At 38.7% G+C, this 21,895-nt stretch overlaps 1 protein-coding gene across 13 annotated transcripts in view; it reads right to left on the bottom strand.

The window, feature by feature from the left end:
* The window catches only part of mllt10 (MLLT10 histone lysine methyltransferase DOT1L cofactor), a 44,822-nt gene extending 23,578 nt beyond the window's left edge, over window positions 1-21,244 (bottom strand). For 4 of the 13 annotated variants that reach the window (XM_044103946.1, XM_044103947.1, XM_044103948.1 and 1 more), the window contains exons 1-8: window positions 18,584-21,244; window positions 15,805-15,884; window positions 14,036-14,090; window positions 11,133-11,242; window positions 10,938-11,041; window positions 10,517-10,610; window positions 7,808-7,897; window positions 1,137-1,235 (exon numbers count right to left, since the gene is read on the bottom strand). In XM_044103946.1, coding sequence (XP_043959881.1) covers window positions 1,137-1,235; window positions 7,808-7,897; window positions 10,517-10,610; window positions 10,938-11,041; window positions 11,133-11,242; window positions 14,036-14,090; window positions 15,805-15,884; window positions 18,584-18,746 — 795 coding nt within the window. In that variant the 5' untranslated portion in view covers window positions 18,747-21,244. The remainder of the gene's footprint in view (window positions 1-1,136; window positions 1,236-7,807; window positions 7,898-10,516; window positions 10,611-10,937; window positions 11,042-11,132; window positions 11,243-14,035; window positions 14,091-15,804; window positions 15,885-18,583) is intronic. The other 9 variants (XM_044103953.1, XM_044103955.1, XM_044103958.1 and 6 more) reach the window with 4 other exon arrangements.
* Window positions 21,245-21,895: the final 651 nt, after the last annotated feature.

Raw genomic sequence — 21,895 nt, 5'->3', positions numbered from 1 at the left:
AAGAAACCCAGATGTGCGGTATCTGCAGGATTCAAGTCAAACCTCGGACTTTTTAAGACCTTTTAATGCCACCTTGAGTGAAATTAAAGACTGACAAAATTATAAACATAAGGAATGGTTGGGAGATTCTGCTTTGTTACAATCAAGCATAACAAAATCCACACCACATAATAAGTAATAAAAGTACGTATGATTTGTGCTAATGTATTGGGTCAATGTCCGTATCAGGCATAGCAAAAACCGCAAGATTTCTGGGGACTCTTTGTGTTTCTCGCACTGCATTTATCTCTCTACAATCTTCATAGTCAAAGGGTCAAGTTTAAAAGCCGTTGTTTTGTTTTTTTTTGCACAGAGTACACCTGGCCTCGTGTCAGTTGACAACAGAAATGAACCAGTGGTAAAAAATAACATCGTCCAGCCGACTGGTGATAAATTTGCACTTATTATAGAAGAAAAAAGGTAGCTAGCTAATGAGCAGGGGTACATAAGCAACTAGCTAGCGGCATTTCAAACCTCTGGAATCACAGAAAGCAATGAAGACGCAACTTATTGGAAATGTTTGCCTGATAGAAAAGTCCAGCGAAAAGAAAACTATGTGTACATGATTAGAGAATCCTGCCACGGCAACATTGTATACCTGTGAGTAAGTTTTAGGTTAACTTAATTTTTTTAAATTAATTTAAGGCATTTTAAGGCTTTAATTTTACATACTTGAATTTAAGACATTTTTAAGGACACCCTGAAGAACCAAGAAGAAAACAGCACTCCAACTAGCGCTGCACAATAAAGGTTAAACTTGTAGCAGTTATACTTATTGTTCTTGACCACTGTTCTCAGTTTACCACTTAATCAAGCCACTACACACTGCAAAATAAGTAATCAAGGTATGTATGCTGTCGCATCGGTCTTGCATCGAAAGTGAAAACGTTGTATTGGGACACTAAAAACTAAAAGAAATTACTAAAGTTTGTTATAAATATAGAGCAGATATTCTTCACCAACCTTTTTGTTTATAAAATCACAAACTAGCCTGGATGGTGGATAAATGATAAGATGGGCTGTTGATAAACTGATGGCTGGATAGACAAATGGATGATGGGAAGATGAATGGATGGACGGATGAAAAATGCTCTCACCTTTTCGGGGACCATGATGTTTGGAAGAACGAGAGAGGGCGACATGTCCATGGAGCCTTTCTTGTGTTTTGGTTTGTGTCTGTCTCGCTCCTTGTGTTTCTGACCATGTAGAGTAAGGAAACAAAAACAAAAACAAAACAATATAAAAAAAAATAAAATAAAAAAAAACAGATGAGTGAAGGAAATGTTCATAAATATTGAACACTAGCGCAAATTCTTATCATTGAAATATTCAGGAAGTATTAAATCTTTGGAGGATGAGCAGAAAATTTGGTCAGGTATAAAAGTTATCAGAACAGAAATAATAGAAAGAAAGGCGCTGCTGCATTTTAATGGCTCAATCTGAGATTAAAGCCCAGACAGCCACAAAAACAAAGAGAGTGATGGAGGACAGATAAAAAGGGGTGTTTAACATGCTGCTGTACAGAGAAGAGAGTACTAAGCGGCTTCTGCTGAATCGCTCAGGGTCTTTCTGTTTCAGCCAATCATATCGTTCCTCTCAGACCATCAAAGCTCAATTTACACCTCCGCCGGCACACGCAGACACCGTCACCCTCCTCTCGCACCAAAGGTGGCGACTGGGTGCCAGCACATTTACACCTCGCGTGCACGACCCACACCGCCACACATCTTTCTGCATATGCGTACACACAGACAAGGTGCACGAGCTCTCCGAATGCACACTTCTGTGCGCGCGTGCAGTCGCGCGTAGTCCGGAGAACACGGTGAAAATATGCAAAAGATCCCGAGAAGCGGCGAGGGACTCAGCATGTTTGGGACGTTCTGACACATATGAAACAGCAGAAACGGGCCCTTCCCCCCCAGACCCTGAACGCAGCTCTCTCTCTCCTCACAGGGTTTTATGAAAGGCTGACTGCATGGAGGCTTGTGACAGTTTAGCCAGACTTCCTTCACGAGTGGCGGTTAACAGACATCCACAGCTGAGTCAGGAAATAGCAGCTTCGTTGAGTTCCCTCCGCATGCTGGCTTCCGATAATGTTGAAGGGCGAGAGTTAAGAGTCACATCTGGATGTTCTGATGTGGCGTAAAGAATTTTGCCCGTCTAAAATCGTGGAGGGGGGGGGTTGATAATCACAACTTTCTGACATTTAGCAAGATTTGTCTTATTTGGACATTATTATATGTCGTAAGACAGAGCAACAGGATAAAGTTAACTTTATTTTTTAAATCAACCCCACTTGTTTCTTTTTGCAGAAATATGTTTTGGGAGAGATGCCAGTAAATAATAAAGTGTTACTTTTTTTTTTTCACATGGGCAATTATTATTTTTTTGCTTGTTTATTTTAAAAACATGCCACAAATCCAAATTTCAGCTCATATTTAAAAAAATATATGATAAATGTAAAAAAAAATTTATTACCTTATAAAAACAAATATATATTTACAGGATTTTAACATTTTCACATCTTCAAAGAAAGGTAATATTTTAACAGTTTAGAAAAGTTTTTAGCCGATGTGATTTTTTTTTTCTTTATCGCCAATCTGATTTTATTTATAAGGCACCTTAAAAGTCCCGAAAGTGCTGTCCAGAAAAATAAAACCATAATAAAATGAATAAATACAAAAATAATTGGAGAAGAAATAATAAAAAAAAACAGAATAAAAGTAAGAGAAACAGTCATAAAAGTCAAGATTTGCTAAATAAAAATGTCAACAAAAAGACGATCAGTTTACATTTGTATTATTGATCTCTTGTTTATTTTCCTCAATGTTTATTTAAAAAAATAATTATAATAAAGCCTAATCTATCAAATAGTCCTCACAGAGCTGTGCCTACCCTCCTAACTTTGCAACAGGATCTGGCAAACAAACAGAAGCGCAGTGGAGTTTTTACAAAGACGGCAGATGAATCCAAATTCTCCGCTGCAACAAAAAGATCTTAGGACAACAAAGAGGGAAGCTGAAGTCTTCAGGATTCCCTTGTTGTTTTTCATTAACATTCCAGAGCTAGGTGTTGATGGACAGAGGCTGAGTGGAGAGGCTCGGGTAACACACCCACTCAGAGAACCAACAGCGCCGGCCGTGGGAAACACAACACACACACACATTGTGATTCCGACACAGCCTTATCAATCAGGACAATTGATTAAACAGACAGCGAAGACGGCTTTCAGCAGCGAATGCGCTCCTCTGGCCATCACCGGCCAGACCGTTTCACTCTCTGAATCTGTGTGGGGTGAATTCAAAGGGGCAACTGCATCCGGTTACTCTTAAAACATGTCATTTGAATAAAGCGTTTTAAAAGCATCCGTGTCTCCTAAATGGTCATGCTGGTTTCAGAAACAGAAAGCTCGCTTGTGACATTGAAAAGGCTTTTGTGAAGCGATTTGCAGTCCTATTAAAAAATGAGCAGAAAGCCCCCTGATCACTAGAAATGCACCGATCAGCTTGGATTGTTTAAGGACTATAAAGCATAAATGGGAAAAAATGTACAATAGGTTTTTTTGATAAAAGTTTTGACTTCAACAGACAATAAAAGGACTCCAAGCATATTGTTAGTGGTAGTATTTTTATCTCAACAAAGTGCATTAAAATGCATGTTGATGCTTTAAAGGACTTAAAAATGGTGGGAGCTTTTAGCTTTGAAACATTTAATGAGGAGCTCAGATTTTTATTTTATTTTTTTTACATTGATATTTGTGTTATAATCTGCACACAAACCTGATTGTAAAATATTTGCAGTTTTACTTGTACTGCTGTTTGACTATGTTGTAATGACTAACGCTCCAAAACCACGAGCTTCGAGATTATAATGTACATCACAGAAAAATGGAAACAAAGCAAACAATGACTTCATATAACTTTTAGATTTGATTTCAGTGCATTTAATTAGAATCTAAATTTACCAACGTGACCTTATATCTTTCTACTATATGTTTGGATTTTTTACATTTGAAAGGGATAAGAAATCCAGTAAAGAGAAAACTTTAAATCCAACATGTTTAAACTGAGACAATTTTTTTTTATGCAACACTTATATTTAAGAAAAAACAAAACTATTAAACTCTAATATGCTGTTATGCATAAAAACGTTCTTTTTAGGCTAGAAAGGTGAAGCTTTCACCTTCAGATTCAGACTGAAGCTGTATTTGAGATATCGAGATATTTCCCGGTTCAAATCAATGGCCTCAAGAGGACGAGAGGGCACATGAGGTGGAGGTCAGACCGAGAAGGAGAAGCAAAGGAAGACGGATAGAAAGAGAGGAACAGGAAGTGAAGGAGAAAATAATCCGCCTTGGTCTGGCAGGAATTCCCCTGTGCCGCTTCCTCCAGGATCTCTGACCAGTCATTGTGTATGTATGTATGGATGTGTGCGTTTCCTGCGGGTCTTTCGGAGCAGCCGGTGTGGGGGATCTCAAAGCCCCTGCTGTAGGTTGACTGCAGGCTCTAACATGAGGTGGGCACACATCTGAGGCTCCAAAGTGCATTACAGATGCATGTGCAGACAGACAGACAGACAAACACGCACACACAAATCTCACCCGACTGATCCCTGACCCAAGAAATGCGATAGGGTGTGTATGTGCTCATGAGTCTGAGCAGAAAGAGAGGGGGATACTCTTAATGCTCCCAAAATGCTCAGGGAGAATTACCAAAAAAAAACAAAAAAAAAAAAAACAAGAGCAGCGAGATGAACTGAAACAACTTTGATTCACACACATTCATCCTGTAGTTGGACTGGTGAAAACCACTGAGAACAAAAACCTATCTGGCCCGTTTCCAGTTCATAATCGAGTATTATTCCATATTTTTCTGTCAAACTGATAAACAAAACGCAAAAATGAGCTCAAGGAATCACACCTTCTATTTGCTATTTCTCCCAACAGGTTCAAATATCACCAGATATAAGAAAAAAAGAAAAAAAAAATCTGAACAATATTTAGAGAAAAGGTTTGATTTTCAGTTTGAAATGTCAATTTGGTGCAGGACTTATTATTAATGTAGTGAAACTGCTCAACTTCAAGCGCCTTCGTTCATAACCTCTACAGGAGAAAGTTTCCTAAATCTGTGTCAGTGCAACTTTGGGCAATGAGAGGGTTGTAAAAATGATTTTGGCAGCTCCAACTTCTGTGGTAGTAAGGGGAGTAAAAAATGCAGTCCACAGCAGAAATGGACTGTAGGTGAGATCCCTGCCGTTTCACCGAACAAAATGATATCTACAGCTTGTTCCAATATGGCCTTGGCTAAAATACGCTCTCACGCTGGCACACGTCTAAACAATAAGCTCCTTCTTTGAGTGTCAGAGCCTGTGAAGTGTTTGTCCTTGGGTGTTTTGTGTGAGCACGGTCCTTTGATCATTTTATAAAATCCTCATGTTGACGAATCGAACTCGAAAGGAAGCAGTGGAAACTTCTCATAATTTAAAACCCGTGTCTTCAACCCTCGTCCCTGTAGTTGCTACCCAGCGAATGAGGATGGATTCTTCAAATTAAACTTGTTGGAAAGTTTGGTGATGAAAACCAGAGGCAGTGAACAAACAACTCCACAGTTGCATTAAAGAGGCCAGTTGTGATGCGAGTGTGTGTGTTTTTTTTTAATAAGTTAAACACTAACAACTTTACTTATACTCTTGAGTCAGAGTTCAAATCCCAGAGGTGTTTTTTCCATGAACGGGGAAAGATGAGTCTGGGTTCTCTCCAGTCTGTTAGGCCAAATTCACACTAGACATGATGAGTCATATTAAGCTTAAAATTATAAGCTTAATATGCGTCACAATGCATTACATTTTGTCTCATATTGACTAAAGATTTTACCCAGGCCTCTGTGCCCTCATGCACAAAAATGTATAAAATTATGGGTTTGTGACAGCAAGAAAATCTGGAAATGTGACACTGCTCCTAAATAATGATATTAACTACATTTATTTTACGATTCCAATCCTCAATCACAATGTCACTGCAACACATTAGGAGTTTTAGCATGTCAGCCACTAAAAATCATACATCAAGTTTGAGGCTAGATAACAGTAGAAATCCATCCAAGAGGTCAAAAAACCATTTATTTAATTAGACTATTATTAAATAATAGTACAATAGTTCATTTATTTCAAGAACATCATCACTAACACGATATAGAATCATTGCAAAACGGTGGATACTTGAAAGCCTTTCTGTAAATTATGACCATTTTCCACTTACAGCTAATGAAAGTGGAAAATTTCATTAGCTGTAATAACATTTTCAGGATTAGAATATGTAGTTTTAAATATTCTAATTTAAAATTAGAATATTGCATCACACCAATAAAAGAAAATATTTTTAAAAGGAGAAATGTGGGTTTACGGAATACCTTCTTAAAGGTAGTTAATTTCAAAAGGTACTTTTAATCTGACAAATAAGAGGGTAATTTATTGAATATGACTACGTATGCATGCATAAGTCACATGTATGGCAGCTGTAGTATCGTACAGTACCAAAAACAAATATTGCATCAAATTAGAGAGTTGTCTACTTGTAATGCTGCACACATTGCTGTTCTGATGACAACGGCAATTCATTATATTTTACAGCTCTATAAAAAAAGTTGTTTTGAAATGATTAATCTGACCTGAGCTTTGAAGCCCATAGCTTCTTTTCTGTTACTGCAGCTATTTCAAATTTTTTTAATAAACAAACTTCCCCTAAGCTGCTCCTCAAACTTTTACCACCTTGTGCCTGGTAACTGCAAGACACGATGCCTAATCCTCACGTCGCCATTGTGACAAATACATTTTACATTTAAACTGCAGTCTGAAAAATGTAACTTCCCCAGGTCTCACAGCCATCAGAATACATGCACAATCTGGAGTTGTGCGCGCTTATCGCACATTGGGAGAAGTGAGCTACTCTGCAAAGAGCACAGCACATCCAGATCTTGATGTGCAGCTGAATTTGCTACTTTGTGTTGTAGTGAGAGCAAGTTGTTTTCTGCTTGGCGAGATCTTCTCTGTTACAGCCAAATGAAGGCCAGCATCATAAGTAAGGTTTAATTGTGGAAACCATACTCATTCATATTGTAAATTTAATGCACAAATGCACATTTTGTACATTTTTTAAATGATCCTACTTATTTGCACATTACTTTTGATCGGAGTATATTATTTTTAAAAACTGCACAGTATTTTGTGTTGTACTTTTTCCCTCACAGTACAGTATATCAACTCTGCTTTCTGTCTATATTTTATATTTATGCCTTTGTGTATAGGCATGTTTTATACATGCTTTAATTGTGTGCCACTTTGCTGCTGTTGCACCACAATTTACCCACTGTGGGAAGATATAGAGTATTTTCTTTCTTTTCTATTCTATTCTAATAGATGTAGCGCTACCTTTTATAAAGTAACAACTAATTCCATGAATTACCAAAATAGAAAGAGACTCAAGTTCCATTATTTATATTGGGTAAGTGCACTGAGCTGTTAATGTACCACTAAAGAAAGTGCAAAGCACATCCGCACACTGGTGGATTTTTATTGTTGTGGTGTAAAAAGGCCTTAACAAGACACAGATTACACAAAAAAAAAAAGCCTTCAAACAAGAGAAACAGATTACGTCTCACTCCCAGTGAATGTGCCTTCTCCTGTCCCTCCACAATGTGAGACCGGTGTATGTTTCTGAAAGAGTCACAGTCGTGGGTGGGAGGCATAGGGGTGGTAAGGTCACAGGGCTTACCTTCTTGTCCTGCTCTGTGGGTCTATCCATAGACTGTGAGGAAGAGTCACTTAAGCTTTGAGACCTACTACCACGGCCCCTGCTCCTTCGCTAAAAAGTAAAGAGGACTCCAAGTTACTGGATAGAACTCCACAGAGAAAAAAAAGCCTAAATGTTGATTTTAAAAAATTGAGATCGGAAGGAAAAAAATGAGAATAAACTAAAAGAATTTGACTTAAATTATGGACAAAAATGACAAAATCAGGCAAAGGAAACAATATTTTTTAGCTTAAAAATTGCCATGTGTCAGGTTCCTGTTGGTGAAAAAATAGTAGGCGTTCATATGGCAAAAAAATTACATTTTCAGGCCAAAGATTACCAAAAGCAAAAAAGTTTGTATTCTTCTTTCTTTTCTTTTTTTTGGATTGAGGTGCAAGATGTAAGTTTCAGAATATTGTTATGTTGAGTTTCATTGTTTTGGGGGGGATTTCTTGCTCAAAATAGAGTCACAGGATAAACCAATTAATGCAAGAAATGGCATCAAGACACCAGAATCTATTTACACAGTACAACTGAGAGAACTGACTTGAACCGTTCTTGGATCTTGTCCAAAGACTAGTTTCAAATGTTTTGCGACAAAGCCTGGCCAAAAACATGCCCAAAAACAACTGCTTCCCAGATCTCCCCAGGCCAGGAGAACATGAAAGGTGGTGCATCTATATGTGCATTTTTAATATCAAGAAACAGGAGCAAAATTACTCGTAATTGAATTCACTGTACCTAAGAGCTAGTTAATCATAATTTGAAATTAGGTTTACAGACCACATCCAGTCAAACACCATATGTTACTAACATGGCGTAAATATCCATCAAGAGCCATCTTATGAAACCCATTCTGTTGACAGCGTTGTGTTTTGGGTTTTTCATTAATTCCCCCACGTACATTCCTGTCATCCAGGCAGTCCAATCGTAATGACATTATACCCCAGCATCCAAAGCAAATCATATACGATCAATGTAATCAATGTGCCAGCATGAGTCTTTCCATCAACATTTGTTAACACTGGAAAATGACGCCTGTATGGACGTGTTTGTGCACAGCAGCCTCAACTCTATTCAACCATCGCTCCGCAAATCAGAGCTGTACAGCCTCTTCGTTGTCAGAGACACTCGACTCCCTGCCCCCAACCGATGCTTAGCAGACATGTGTGACCAGGGCGGTGAGAGTGAGACAAACACAACAGTTGAGCTTTTCAGTCCATGTGCGAACGGCAAACAAGTGTTGAATTTTGTTGTCTATTTTCTGTTGGTATATTTGCCTATTCTTATTACTTTGGGACTGCATTCAGTCTGACAATGAACAGATGTTCTAAAACAGAGATTACATACGGCTGTGATCGTGCAAAAGGAGCCAATAATTTGCAGATTGTGAAGGCTGGTGAAATGTAAGGTAATGATAAATCGCTTTCAAATTTTAAAATGCGTTAAGTTTCACCAAAAAGGACTATTCGAGCCTGGAACGTAAAACCAAGGTGAGTATTTTTCAACATATGTAAATTATGGGGAGTAGTATAATAATAGATAGGGAATAGAGGGAGGAAGGGAGGAACAATGGCAGGTGGAGAGGGACAGATGAATTGAAACCATATTAGGAAGAAAGAAAGAAAAAAAGGAGTGCCATGATGGATTCTGTGAAGCACAGTAAAAGTATTGGAGAGACCAGAGATAGGAAGCACAAGAATGTCTGGAGAAGATAACGAAAAACATGGTTTTAAACAGAACAGAGCAGTGTTAAAGCAAGGACAGAAGAGAAATGGAAGCAAAAAAAGTAAGAACAAAAAGAAAAAACACAAATCAACATGTGTGCTGCTTTCGATACATCAGCACACATGGGGACTGAGAGAGCACAAGTGCAAGTGTTGATGATCACTATTTGAAATTAATTCAGGGCAACAACTTTTTGAAAAGTTGCTTTATCAGCTCAACAAAGAAGAAATAAGAGTATAATTCACAAGAACTGAGAAAATTCAAAGTCAAAGATTTGTTGTTTTTTTTACAGATGTACGCAGCGGTGGAATCCTGGTTAATTTAGTAGAATTTTTTTAAATACACATGCTGAGATATAATCACGTCCTGTTATTTGGCCTTTTTAGAGATCACTGCCAGGTGATTTTAGCAGGTTAATTAGCCAGAATATTGTCACGTGTAGCTGGCCTGAAGTCTGCACTAGCATTTCAAGTAAACACTACCATAATTACGCAAGATAGGCAGCACTCCTTCAGATTTCACACCATGACCTTTCCCTTTTTCAGCCGACTGTCTTCCTTGTAACCAAGAGAAATACGTACGAGAAAAGCACATTTGTAAGAAGAAATATGAAATTAATGAGGTTGGTTTCTGTAACAAAGGAAAACTCTTTGCCACAGAATTTGACTTCGGCTTAATTATCCTGAGCTTTAAGTGGGAAAAAAAAAAAAAGATGTGTGCTCATCAAAACTGAGTCTCTCAGAAGGTAATCTACTACACTGCTCTCCACAGAAGTCTACTTTGAATTAAAGAAAGAAAAAGAATACTTTACACTCGTTATTAATGGCTGAATGTATACATAAGTGGATGACTGCTGATCTAGACCAACCGTTTAAGTCGAGGGGAATTTTAAATCCAATGTGGTGTGAAATTGTGTGTTAGTGTATAATAAAAGGCATGCAATCATTATATTGGGGCACCTACCAGTTTGCTGTGATGGTATTTGCAGTATCCACAATACTTGACGTTATCTGCATCAGAGCCTTGTTCTTCACATAATAGTCCTGCAAACTGGGCACTGTGGAGGCAGAAGATGAAATAGATTTTAAAAAATTTAAAAATAGGGTTTGGCGTTAGTAAATGCACTATATCCCCAAAACTTTACATATTTTAGGTAATATTAGAAAATGTATGCAAAACTCATGTTGACTAAACTAACAGACAGGAAACTTTATGGTTTTTGCAAAATTTTTTCTTGTGCTTTTAAGCAGTTGAGCTGCTGGAATTGTATTAAAAAACCCCAAAAAAAACTAAATTCCCATGACATTTCCTTAGCTCTGCATGTCATAAAGGTTAGCACACAAAACGCTGGTGGCCGATGAGTTGGCTCCCACGCAAGCCTCACCATGTCACATGGAAGGCCTGTCTGCAGCCGTGTTTGTTGCAGGTCATGCAGGCTCCAGTGGCGGCTTTACTCTCTCTGCCCTGCTCTTCACAGATGTAACATGTCTGCACACAGAGTCACCGAAGCTTATTGTAGGAAAAGAAAAACTTAAATTTTCACGTTTGAAACTTTGCACGTTTTCTGTGGCATCTCTACCTTGTTGTAGCGTTCATGGGGGACAGACTGTAGAACTATTGGCTCCATGGTTGAAACGTTAGCGAACTCCACTTCAGGGATGTACAGGGCACAAACCACGTGGGCCCAGCCTGAAAACACCCACAAATAAACATACGCCTGTTTATATATATATATATATATATATATATATATATATATATATATATATATATATATATATATATATATATATATATATATATAGGATTTATTTCATCCATTCCTTGTAACTTGTGAATTTAAAGCTTAAAGAACTTAGTAGGAGGAAATAAATATGCAGGAAGTGTAGTGACTTCTATGAGCCCAACAAAGACTTAACTTTTCAGAGAGGAAAAACCAAGCCAACAAATGGACAGTAAAGAAATACACATTATTCTCTGGCTCTTCTGAAAACCACAGCATAGAAACCATAGAAGCGTTTTTATTTTTTACAAGCTCTCAGTTAAATTCGTTGTAAACCAGAGAAACAAGAGATGAACTGATCAAGCTTTTCCTTGCTGAAACCAATTTTAGGTTTTCTTAGAGGTCTGAGCTCTTTTTTTTTTTTATTATTAAAAATGTGCATCAAAGAACATCATGCACTCAGTTGAAGCACTGAATAAGAAGAAAAACATGATCATATTTTTTTTTGTATTTGACTTACAGTGCACATGAGAGTCGACAGTGGAAAATTGGCCCATTAATTGAAGTATCGCCAATAACATCCTGAACATTAAGAATTTTTTACTTACAAACTCTTGAACTGCTACCAAATTAAACAAGTCTTTTTTCCTACATTTTAGTCAAGCCTTCCAACACAACATGTGTTGAAATAATCTGTCTGAAATACACTCTAAATATAATCTTGTTTTCAGAACTGAAGTAAAATTTAATCCTTAATATTTAAAACATAGTTAGCTTAAAGAATTTGTTATTTATAAACTGGGACTGTTCCACTGAATCTTTTAATTCTTTGTGTGTGGGTGTCTACTTATCAATATTATCAATATTTAATTAACAATAGAAACTGTTTTAGATATGTCCTTAAATAACTATTTTAGTAGCAGTAGGAACTGTTTTTTGTTTAACTGCAATACTAGCACATTTTTTCTTAAGGTTATTAAATATAGAGTCTCATTTAGTGAAATGTAACAAAAATCAGCACAAAAAAATAGTATTTTAGTGTTTCTCCGTACAAAAAACTTTCTATTTTTATCTGTCATTAAAAAGGTAAAAATAAAAAAAGTTGAAATTGTCAACCACTTTAATTTATTTGCCTGTGTTCTAAAGCATCTGTTCGTTGACTTCTAAAACACACACACATACACACACACACACACAGCTGCCCCGTCAACAAAGACAAACTGCAGGGCTGCAGAGTGACAGCAGGGCACGGTCGCAGGGGCAACAAAATTGACGATAAGTTGAGGAGGAGTTGGGCGAGGTTACCAGCAGGTCAAATGGAGGTGGGAGTCTCTGCAGCCACACTGGAGGTGTCTGTTCCCCCTCCCATCTACAGCTGAAACAAATACAGGCTTAAACTTACAGTTGAACCCATGACCTGCCTTTGACCTGCTGAGTGGGACTGGGGTAGAAGGCCAGGGGGGCGGGACGGCAGGGTGGAGCGGGTGTGAAATGTGGGCATGTTGTTGTTTGGAAGACCCTCCAAGAATCTGGAAGAGCTCTATAAAACAGGCCTATAAAAGCAACAGTGTTCCTCAGTTTAGGCATTGACCTTTTCTGCTATTTAGTTCATCTTAGCTCAAGACGCCAAGAAAACGAGCTTTAATTTGGTTTCCAGACTACAGTTGTTTAATCAGGAGCTACGCTTTCAATCTGCTGCCTCACGTTTGAACTTTTTTTTCTCCACTGTGTTCTACAGACGTGTCTGATGCAACCAACTCCATGACATTTCAGCATTGCTCTGCTCTAATCAACATGCAAATGAATGCGACCCAAGTCAATAGCTGCGTTTCCATTGATCACATAATTGCGCAAATCGACATTACAAAAATAAATTAACTTAATGGAAACATAAATTTTGAGAAAATTTACGGATTTTGATAAAAGGTTCTCACGTTCGGGTGAGGTGATTTTTCAGCTGTATTGAAATTTCGTAAAAACACGAATCGTGTGATCAACATCTGGGTGTTACTGCTGGTGGGAAAGGCGAGTAAGACGAAAGAAAGTGGTAGAACGGATAACTTTGAATCACTTATTCATGTGTGATTTAATTTACCCAAAATTGTGTCTTTTTTCTGGCACTACAGGAATATTGACCAAGTTTTGCATACAGTTGTAATAGAAATGCAGCTAAAGAGGCCAAATTCCTCTCCTCTGCCTTAATACTGTCCCACCTGAAAGAACAAATAAACACACTAACAAGCGAGGAGGGGCCGACAAGAGCCGGAAGAAACGAGGGAAAGGGTTTGGTGAGGAAGGAGAGAAGAGACAGAGAGGGGTCATGAGAAGGGTAAAATAAAAGAGAAAGTAGTAAAACGGTGTGTGTTAGTGTTGTCCCCATGCCTCCCTGCAGGCCTGGACACAATCCCACAGCTGTGCCTCTCTCTGACTGCTTCTCACTCACACACACACACACACACACACACACACTTACATGCACAGAGAATATTTACAGTCTCCACCAAGATGACCTCTCCATGAACCCCAAAGGGGAGACTCCTCACAGGCCGTGCACTATACTCATGCCGGCCCGCCCCCTCATAAACATACACACACACACACTCAAACACTCCTAAAGAACAGACCGGTGAAAACAGTGTGCGCACACACACACCCACACAACAAACAGCAACATAACTCTCTCAGTCGGCTAACGGTCCATCAACATGCCGGCGACGTGTAAATAATGACAACATGGGAGCGTGTGGGATCGGATCTACCTCCGTTGTCTGTCCTCTTGAGGGCTCCATCTTTGTGGGGACAGAGCTCACATCTCTGTCGGGGGGGAGAAAAAGCGGGGGAGAAAAAAATGGGTCAGGAACAACAAGTCAACACAAGAGTACGGAAGTGTTTTAGGATTTGAGCTGGACAGGCACCAACTGTGGGGTGTTCGGCCAGCAACGTTTAAGGAAAACACCCTGATTTCATCGGCCAGCTGAGGTCCGTTATCCCTCAGAGGGACTATAAGCACAGGGGAGTTTTCAGCCAATCAGCTTTCTGCTTTGCTTCTGATGAGTCAGCTCATTCCCAGCTATACTTTGTCACAAATCCCAAACCCAAAGTGACATTAACTAACTTTATGGTTGCTTCATAAATCCCCTTAAAACATATAAATGCCCTAAATGTCCTTAATCTCCCCTCAACAAATCTTCCATTGAAATGCTGCTTTTGAAATGGTAGCAGAGGTGGCAATTAGAAATCTTGTGGTTTGCTGAAAAATGTTATGGTTTATTTAGCAACATACAGTGTGTACTTTACAAATATTTACAATTAGGAAGCATACAGCCAACAGCTCTGGGTGAATTTGCTACATTTTGTCCTTATTATAAAACTAAAAAGTTGATACTTGTGTATCAACTTGTTACAGCAATGCTTCCCAACTCCGTATAGACTGCACATGCATGAAAACAATAGCAAACTTCGTCAATGCGCAAGTGACTGATATGTTACATATTTTTCGATCTAGCATTTGTGTGTTCTGCCCATTCTAATGCCACCCTGGGCAACTGCCCGTATGGTCCAAATCGAGAACTACAATAGTAAAGAGGTACAACAGTTGAGTGAGTTTAGAAATTTTTGCAATGGAGGCAATAATGGTAAATATTGCAATAATAATATCAGATATATGCCTCTTTTCTCCCCTCTCTCATCTGTGCTTCCTGCATTTTTCTTTTTCACACAAACATGGATGCTGTTGCCGAACTGACTGACAACAAATTCACAAGTCACCGCCACTCTTGACAAAGCCGAACGAAGCAAACTGACCAGTTTCAGCTGATGTGGAGTATTACTACATCCAGCAGTCTCAGCTAATGTCAAATCTAATAGGAACAAGCTTGTTGTTTAAACAAGACCAGATAGGCCTGTTTTATAATGGCGAAAGACGTTTTGCCAACTTTTCTTCAAAGCTTTGCTCCAGTTTATTAAGTTTGCTGTAGTTCGTGTAGGCACAGGTCTGAGGCTGCAAATCTCAATTAGTTTTACCAATCATTGTGCTGTGCATTTACGTCAGGAAGGCTTTGTTATATAAAAGAGCAAAGGACGTTGCTGTATTTAAGTGCAGTGTTGCATGTTAAATTAGCCATAGCCTTTCCAAATTGCAGTTATTTTTCAGCTTTCTGGTGCTCGAGAACATATGACTGGAAGATTAATGCATGTGAGCATTTTTGCCACTTTATTGGGCAAAAGATTGCAAATAAGAACAAATTTTAAAACCAATGGTTATTGAGAGAAACCGGTGCCACACCCACTGATAAGAGTGGTAGGATAGAGTGATATGTCTCACCCTACCCCCTGACACCATCTTAAGATAAAAGCTGCTACTTCTGGTTCCAACCAAGAGCTGTGATGACGAAGGTTCATCGCAGACATTTCTTAATAACTTTGGAAAACTGTGTCAAAACAGTGTATAATGTTATGTTTGGTTTATGATTAGGCAACCAAAATAGGTCCTAAAAAGACAAACGGAAAGAAGAAGTAAAGAACTCACCACACGGGCCGCTCTCTCCTGGGATTCACACTTTCTGCAGAACCATGGACCAGTCGGCACCTGAACAATTCCATAGCAGGCTGAAGAGAGGCAGAAGTAATCAGACATCATTACAAGAAAAACATTTACAATTATTATTACTATAAACGGTAAAACTAGTCTGTCAGTGTATTTACCCTGTGTGCTTTATTTTAACCTCCTTCTAAACGTTCCTATACATATAGTCACTGAATAATTAAAAGCTCACGTAGCAGCTTTCAGGGTAAATGTTTAATTTTTAAACAAATATTGAAGGTCAGGGGGCAAAAATGTCCAGCTCTCATTAAATCAGCAGTTTGGCTACAATTATTGCTCTGGATGAACACTTCCAATGCTGCTATAAACACCCATCCCAGCTCAGCAAATCTCACTAAAAAAAAAAAAAAAAAAAAGATTTCCAAAATCAAACCACATTTTTTGGCAAATAAGCGTTTACACAACAATGCAGGTAAACATACAGATCCAACTGCCCTAAATACTGCACTAGCATCTTAAATAGCCTACCCCTACACATTTCCAGATTATCTCTGATGTGACCAGAGCCCATAATCCACTGGAATGAAAAGCTATAATCCAAAATCCTGAGAACACGGACAGCTGATCCAATCACTTAAAAGCTTGGCAGATTTTTTTTATGTTGCTAGGCAAACGAAACCAGACTCCACGCTAAATAAATACTGCATATGTTTAACAGAAAAAGTACTGGCTTTCAAATCCTTGCTTTTTTTAAGGTAAACAACAAAAAATATAATCCCAATTTTAGATGACAACACACTGAGCAGTGAGATGTAAAGCATAACAAGTGTCTTGAAGCCTTTCGGTTTTTGTGTTGTGGTTTAACATTTCATCTGTGTTTTTCGTTTTCTTCTTCTGTGTGCCAAGAGTTTTCCTCAGGCTCTCGACTGGAGAAGTTTTTCTTTGCGCTTCAATATTTTGTCAAATTTTGAGCAGAGTAAGCTAATAGGTTAGTCTTTTCTAACTTTACGTAAGACTACTTTAATAGACATGGTTGGAATTTTTCATTTTTCATAATAGTGTGACAACCTGATGTAAAAAACAAAAACAAAAAAAACCACAGGTCTATGGTATCAAGTTAAAAGAAAAATGTAGATCAACATCCAAATCAGAAAGCAAAAGCTACTTATACCCCTGCAAAAATAATACAACATATTGCCTATTGTGTTTCCAATCGATTACATTTATTTATTATTATTTTTGCTTTGATACAAAGACACCAGCAGTAAGACCTAATAAAGGCTCTTTGTATTTCTTATTATAAGCAGGGGAAACATGTAGCAGCCTTCTTTCAGCCTGCTCACCAGCAGCGTGCAGCAAGGTGTGGGAAAAACATGCTTAGCCTTAAGCATGTTTACTGTTTAAGATGTTGGTAACAAGCCCAGGCTTTGAATTGACACATGGATGAACCTGTTTAGATGGTAAATGAGTTCAAGTTGTTGTCATGGCACTGCGACTCCTAACCAATATTTCACATAAAACACACCCAGAGTATCATTCTTTGTTTTTTTTTTCCTTTTTCACTCCTGCTACAGACATAAATGGGTCATGGTTTTGAAGTACAGTGCAATGAGACTGTGTTTATTTTACCTAAAGCTGAGGGTTTTTAAACAAAATTGATCTATTTATGATAATATAGGTCACAACTTTTCACATGTTTCAATGTAAGTTCAGATACATTCAGCTTTTAGAAATGCCTCATGGATCTCATATGGACTCTTGTTTGGGCTTTGCTTTGCAATATTCTTAGGGCTTTAATTAAACCCTGTTGTCCATGCAACTGTTTCCCCTACCATACTTTTTCCTTCCACTCAACGTTCTACACATACCAAATCTACAAGACGGCACTCTTCTGGACAATGACAGTCTTCTTGATAGCTGTCAAATTATGAGTCTTCCTCGTGTTTAAGCAAGTCTAACATGGCCATGCCATAAAGCAATGACATAAAAATCTACTTTTAAATTGCTTTAAAGTAACAGTCTAATTCTTCACTTGGTGTAAGGCATAATAATCAAAACTAACAGAAAAAACACTCAAAGTACAGCCCTCTGTGTAATGAATCTACAAATACATGAGTTCCACTTTTTGAATTGAATTACTAACAAAGTAGTTGCCAACAAAAGTTCAGTAGCAGCTTCCAAAAAAAAAGGAAAACACGCTGATCAGCTGTTTGGATCCGTTTACAGTTGTTCAGCAGCTTCTGTCTTTGGCTGTGTTTACTAAGTGGACACATGGCTAGCTGTTGCTAATGTAAACATTAGACATCATCATCTGAGTCATCTCAGCTGCTGTAGTGGGACCCAGCATGCAGAGGGTTTTGGTGTTTGGACTGTACATGGACGTAGCCGTGTTTGCTTTCTAGGTTTGATTTATTTTAGACCAGTATTCTTGCCTCAATTTGAAGTACATCCCCTTACAGGAGTATATCCCTTCCTCTTTCCCCTCTTTCGTAACAGCTTCTGACAAGGAAACAATGGCAACAGCTCGCAGCCAGAAACGTGTTCATGCTGCCGCTGTCAGCTCCCATCAGCGTGCAGGCTGAGTTAGCTGGCGAGCCGAAGCAGCGAGGAGCCCGGCAGCGTGTGTAGAGCCTGACCTCGGCTCGGCCTTGGTGGGAAGCAGGCAGAGGAACAGGAGGAGGAGGAGGAGGAAGAGGCTAACCTTTCAACAAGACAACGCTAACTAGCATGAGGGCTAACGGCTAAAGCTTGGCTAGCAGCTCACCTTGGTGCACAGCGACGTTGCAGCCGTGGCCGTCGCAGTAGACCAGCGGGTTTTCCGCCCAGCCGCGTTCGTCCGAGCACACACAGCAACCGCCGATCATCTCCTTCATGTTACTCGTCAACAGCTTGTCGTCCGCTGTCAGACAACGCTCGCCGCAGACCATCTACGAGGAAAGCGGACATGCGGAGGAAACACAAGGACTGACCGCAGAAAAAAAAAAAAAAAAAAAAAAAAAAAAAAAAACTTCGTCGAAGACGACCGTCGTTTTATCCGCAGCGCCGTTCTAGGTGCCACTCCACCGACATGCCATGTTTTAGACGTGTTTACGTTCCTTTTCGAGGCACTATTTTGTTTTTACCAAAACATCGCCGTCAGGGCTCGATGGTGGAGCAGAGGGGGAACTTCGTAGCGAACAGGAAATGCGTAACGACGCACTGTGAGTGATTAGAGCGACGTCAGTAACGGTTGCTTTTTTTTCCCTTTTTGGTCCCACATGGACGTGTGAAGAAAGGAGACTCCACTCTGCAAAACTCAGTCAACAACAGAGTAACAAGAAGCTGCGCAAACATGTTAAATACTGAGGAAAAATATTATGCAAAGGATCAGAGATTGGGTTTGCTTTAAAAAAAGCTAAAGAGAATAAATTGATGATTGATTTAATTTAACAATGTTGCATATAGGAGAAGGCAGTTTGAGGGAATCCCATTTCCCGTGTTTCCCCACTGTGTCCCCCAGATCCATTAGTTCTGCCTTTAGGTTGTGGTTAAAAACATTCATCTGAGAAATGTTACACACCGTAAAGAATCTGATCCAACTTCAGTTCTTGCTGCTTCCTTGCAGTGAAACATCACGTCCCTGTGATTTTTGTCGCGCTAACCAGATGTCATTGTTATTTTTTATATAAAAAAAAATTAAATGCAATTCTTGGTTTCTTTGCACTTGTAGCAACATACCTTAGACAAAAAATTGCTATGCTAAATTTTTTCGTGATCAGACGAATTGAAATTGTACAAAGTACATTCCAAGATAAACTAGCTGCACATACCAGCTGTTAGATTTTAAATAGATTACTTTTTGCTAAAATTAAAGTTGGCATATTGACATACTTCAAACTAAGTGGTTATTTTGCCATTGAAATGTTGCACTCATTTACACGTATGATAAAGATATGCAAGGTCAGCTCCTATGTTTTATGTGAATCCTGGAAAAACTTATTCTTAAAGGCTAGAAAGCCTCGTCTCTTTGCTGGGTTGCTACATCAAGGAAACTTTGGATTAAATGCTATGAATGAATAAGTTTCAACCAAATGCAAAATGGTTTTAGTTGATAATCTAACTAATATTGAGTCTAATACAGGCTATTCAAGTGGAAACTCTTGTAATGATGGTTTCTTGCTTAAATTAATGTAACAAAACTGATAAGAAAGATCTAACTCCACACCTCACCAACTCTAATTGTTTTATTGATTAGTAAGCAAATAAGTAAAAAAAAAAATAAAAAATAGGGCATAATTTATTACGAGCCAAGTTGTTCTCACCCACATTATATCAGTTGAGGTGTTTATTGAATATATGCTAAAAGTTGCCCATTTAAATCATTTTGTGTATTTCCCTGTACTATCCGTTTTCACCCTCCCCCACTGTCAGTTGCAGCCAGATAAACTCTGGTCCTCTTCCTGCCTCGTTTGTCCGGGTTACTGTGACAGTTTTAAGTTTTGGCTCCGACTGTAAATATTGAAATGTTTACGTGAGTGGCTCTGTTTTTGCAGCCATTTGTAGACTTACGAGAATCAGCACAATCCTGCCTTTTACCAACGGCTTGTTTTCTTCCCCTTCCTAATTTGAAGGGTGGCTAAAAAAAAATTTGCCTTTGTGTTCCACACCGGGGAAACGTTTAGTGGCGACTAGCTAGAATTCTCCACCCGAGCTGATAAACAGGTTGTAAATTTAAACAGTTTTATTTACATTTATAAATGCAATTATTAAGTTATTTTATTTATTTATTTTTTTTAATTCTGTTTCAGAAGTTTTTGACACTGCAGGGCAACCGCACCCACCACATTGCCTTGGCTGCCAGGGGAAAAAATATAAAGTTATTCCTTTAATTTTCTTTTTTTTTTCTCCTTTCAGTAAATGTGTATGTTTGTATTCTGCTGTAAACTAAATCAAACTATTCATTTGAAACAGCTAAATCAGTTTCAAATGTATGGTTTAATTTAGTTTTAAGTGCTTCACCTTAAATCATTACTGAATCAACATCAGTTTTATTATTATGAAGGGAAATTAAAGCACAAGGTTAACTCCTTAAGTCTCGGACTCGACAAAAATCTCCCTAAAATGTAAAACCCTGCGAAGGTGTACATTGTGTGTAGCTGCATATCAGTATGTCAGTAGTCCGCTTTGTTTTGACAGTTCTCCATGCCGTTGCCAAGGATGCTCACACACACTCACACACGCCATTCCAAGCACTCAGCTGCTGCTTGCATCACTGACTTCTGTGAGCGTGCTCCTGCGCTCGGTTTCCAGAGAAACGTAATGACTTGCCAGTAATGTGCAGGAGCACACGAGCGTCCTCCGTGTAATATGGTGAGCGAGAGGTCCCTGGGAGTGCCTGCCCATTGTTTGCTTTAATTTCAAATTGCTCAAATGCTCCAGTCGACACTGGACCTTGCACTAAAATGGGGATGGGGGTGTGTGTGTGTGTGTGTGCGGTGGGGGTGTTTCGGGGGGCTAAAAAAGAAGAAGAAGAAGAAGAAAGAAAAAAAAAAGTGAATGGTGTGTGGCAGGGGAAAACCTATTAGAGCTGGAGAGAACAAAGGGAGGTGAAAGGAGGGGGGGGGGGGGCAGCGATGGTGGGAGGCCCGTATAGCTGCTGAGAATGCTGAAAAATGGTAAATAATTTTTATAACTTGCTTTTGATTAAGTCGGAGTCTGCACAAATAACATGTAATGCTGCTCGGGATGTCAAAGAAAAGATGTCTCTCCAAACAGAAAACAACACTGACGCTGTCTTCTTCCTGTTAAAGTCCCCAAATTGCAGATTATACTTTCTGTAATTTATTCTATATTTAGACTAAAAACTGAACCATAGTTGAATTTTATTATTATTTTTTAGAAAGCGTATGTATTTTATTTCAGCCATGGATGGACACATTAAGAAAAAAAGGAAAAGCTCATCACAATCTACGCTATATTTTTGTAGCTTAGTTGACTTTATTCTCGGATACAGACAGAAATCTTGCACAGTAGGTGAACCAGTTGATAACTCAATTTTGAGAATTTAAGCAACACCGTGAACTAGCATGCAAATGCT

This window comes from Gambusia affinis, linkage group LG21 (genome assembly GCF_019740435.1).
Source record: "Gambusia affinis linkage group LG21, SWU_Gaff_1.0, whole genome shotgun sequence".
NCBI classification, from domain to species: domain Eukaryota; kingdom Metazoa; phylum Chordata; class Actinopteri; order Cyprinodontiformes; family Poeciliidae; genus Gambusia; species Gambusia affinis.
This window is presented reverse-complemented; position numbering and strand designations above follow the sequence as displayed.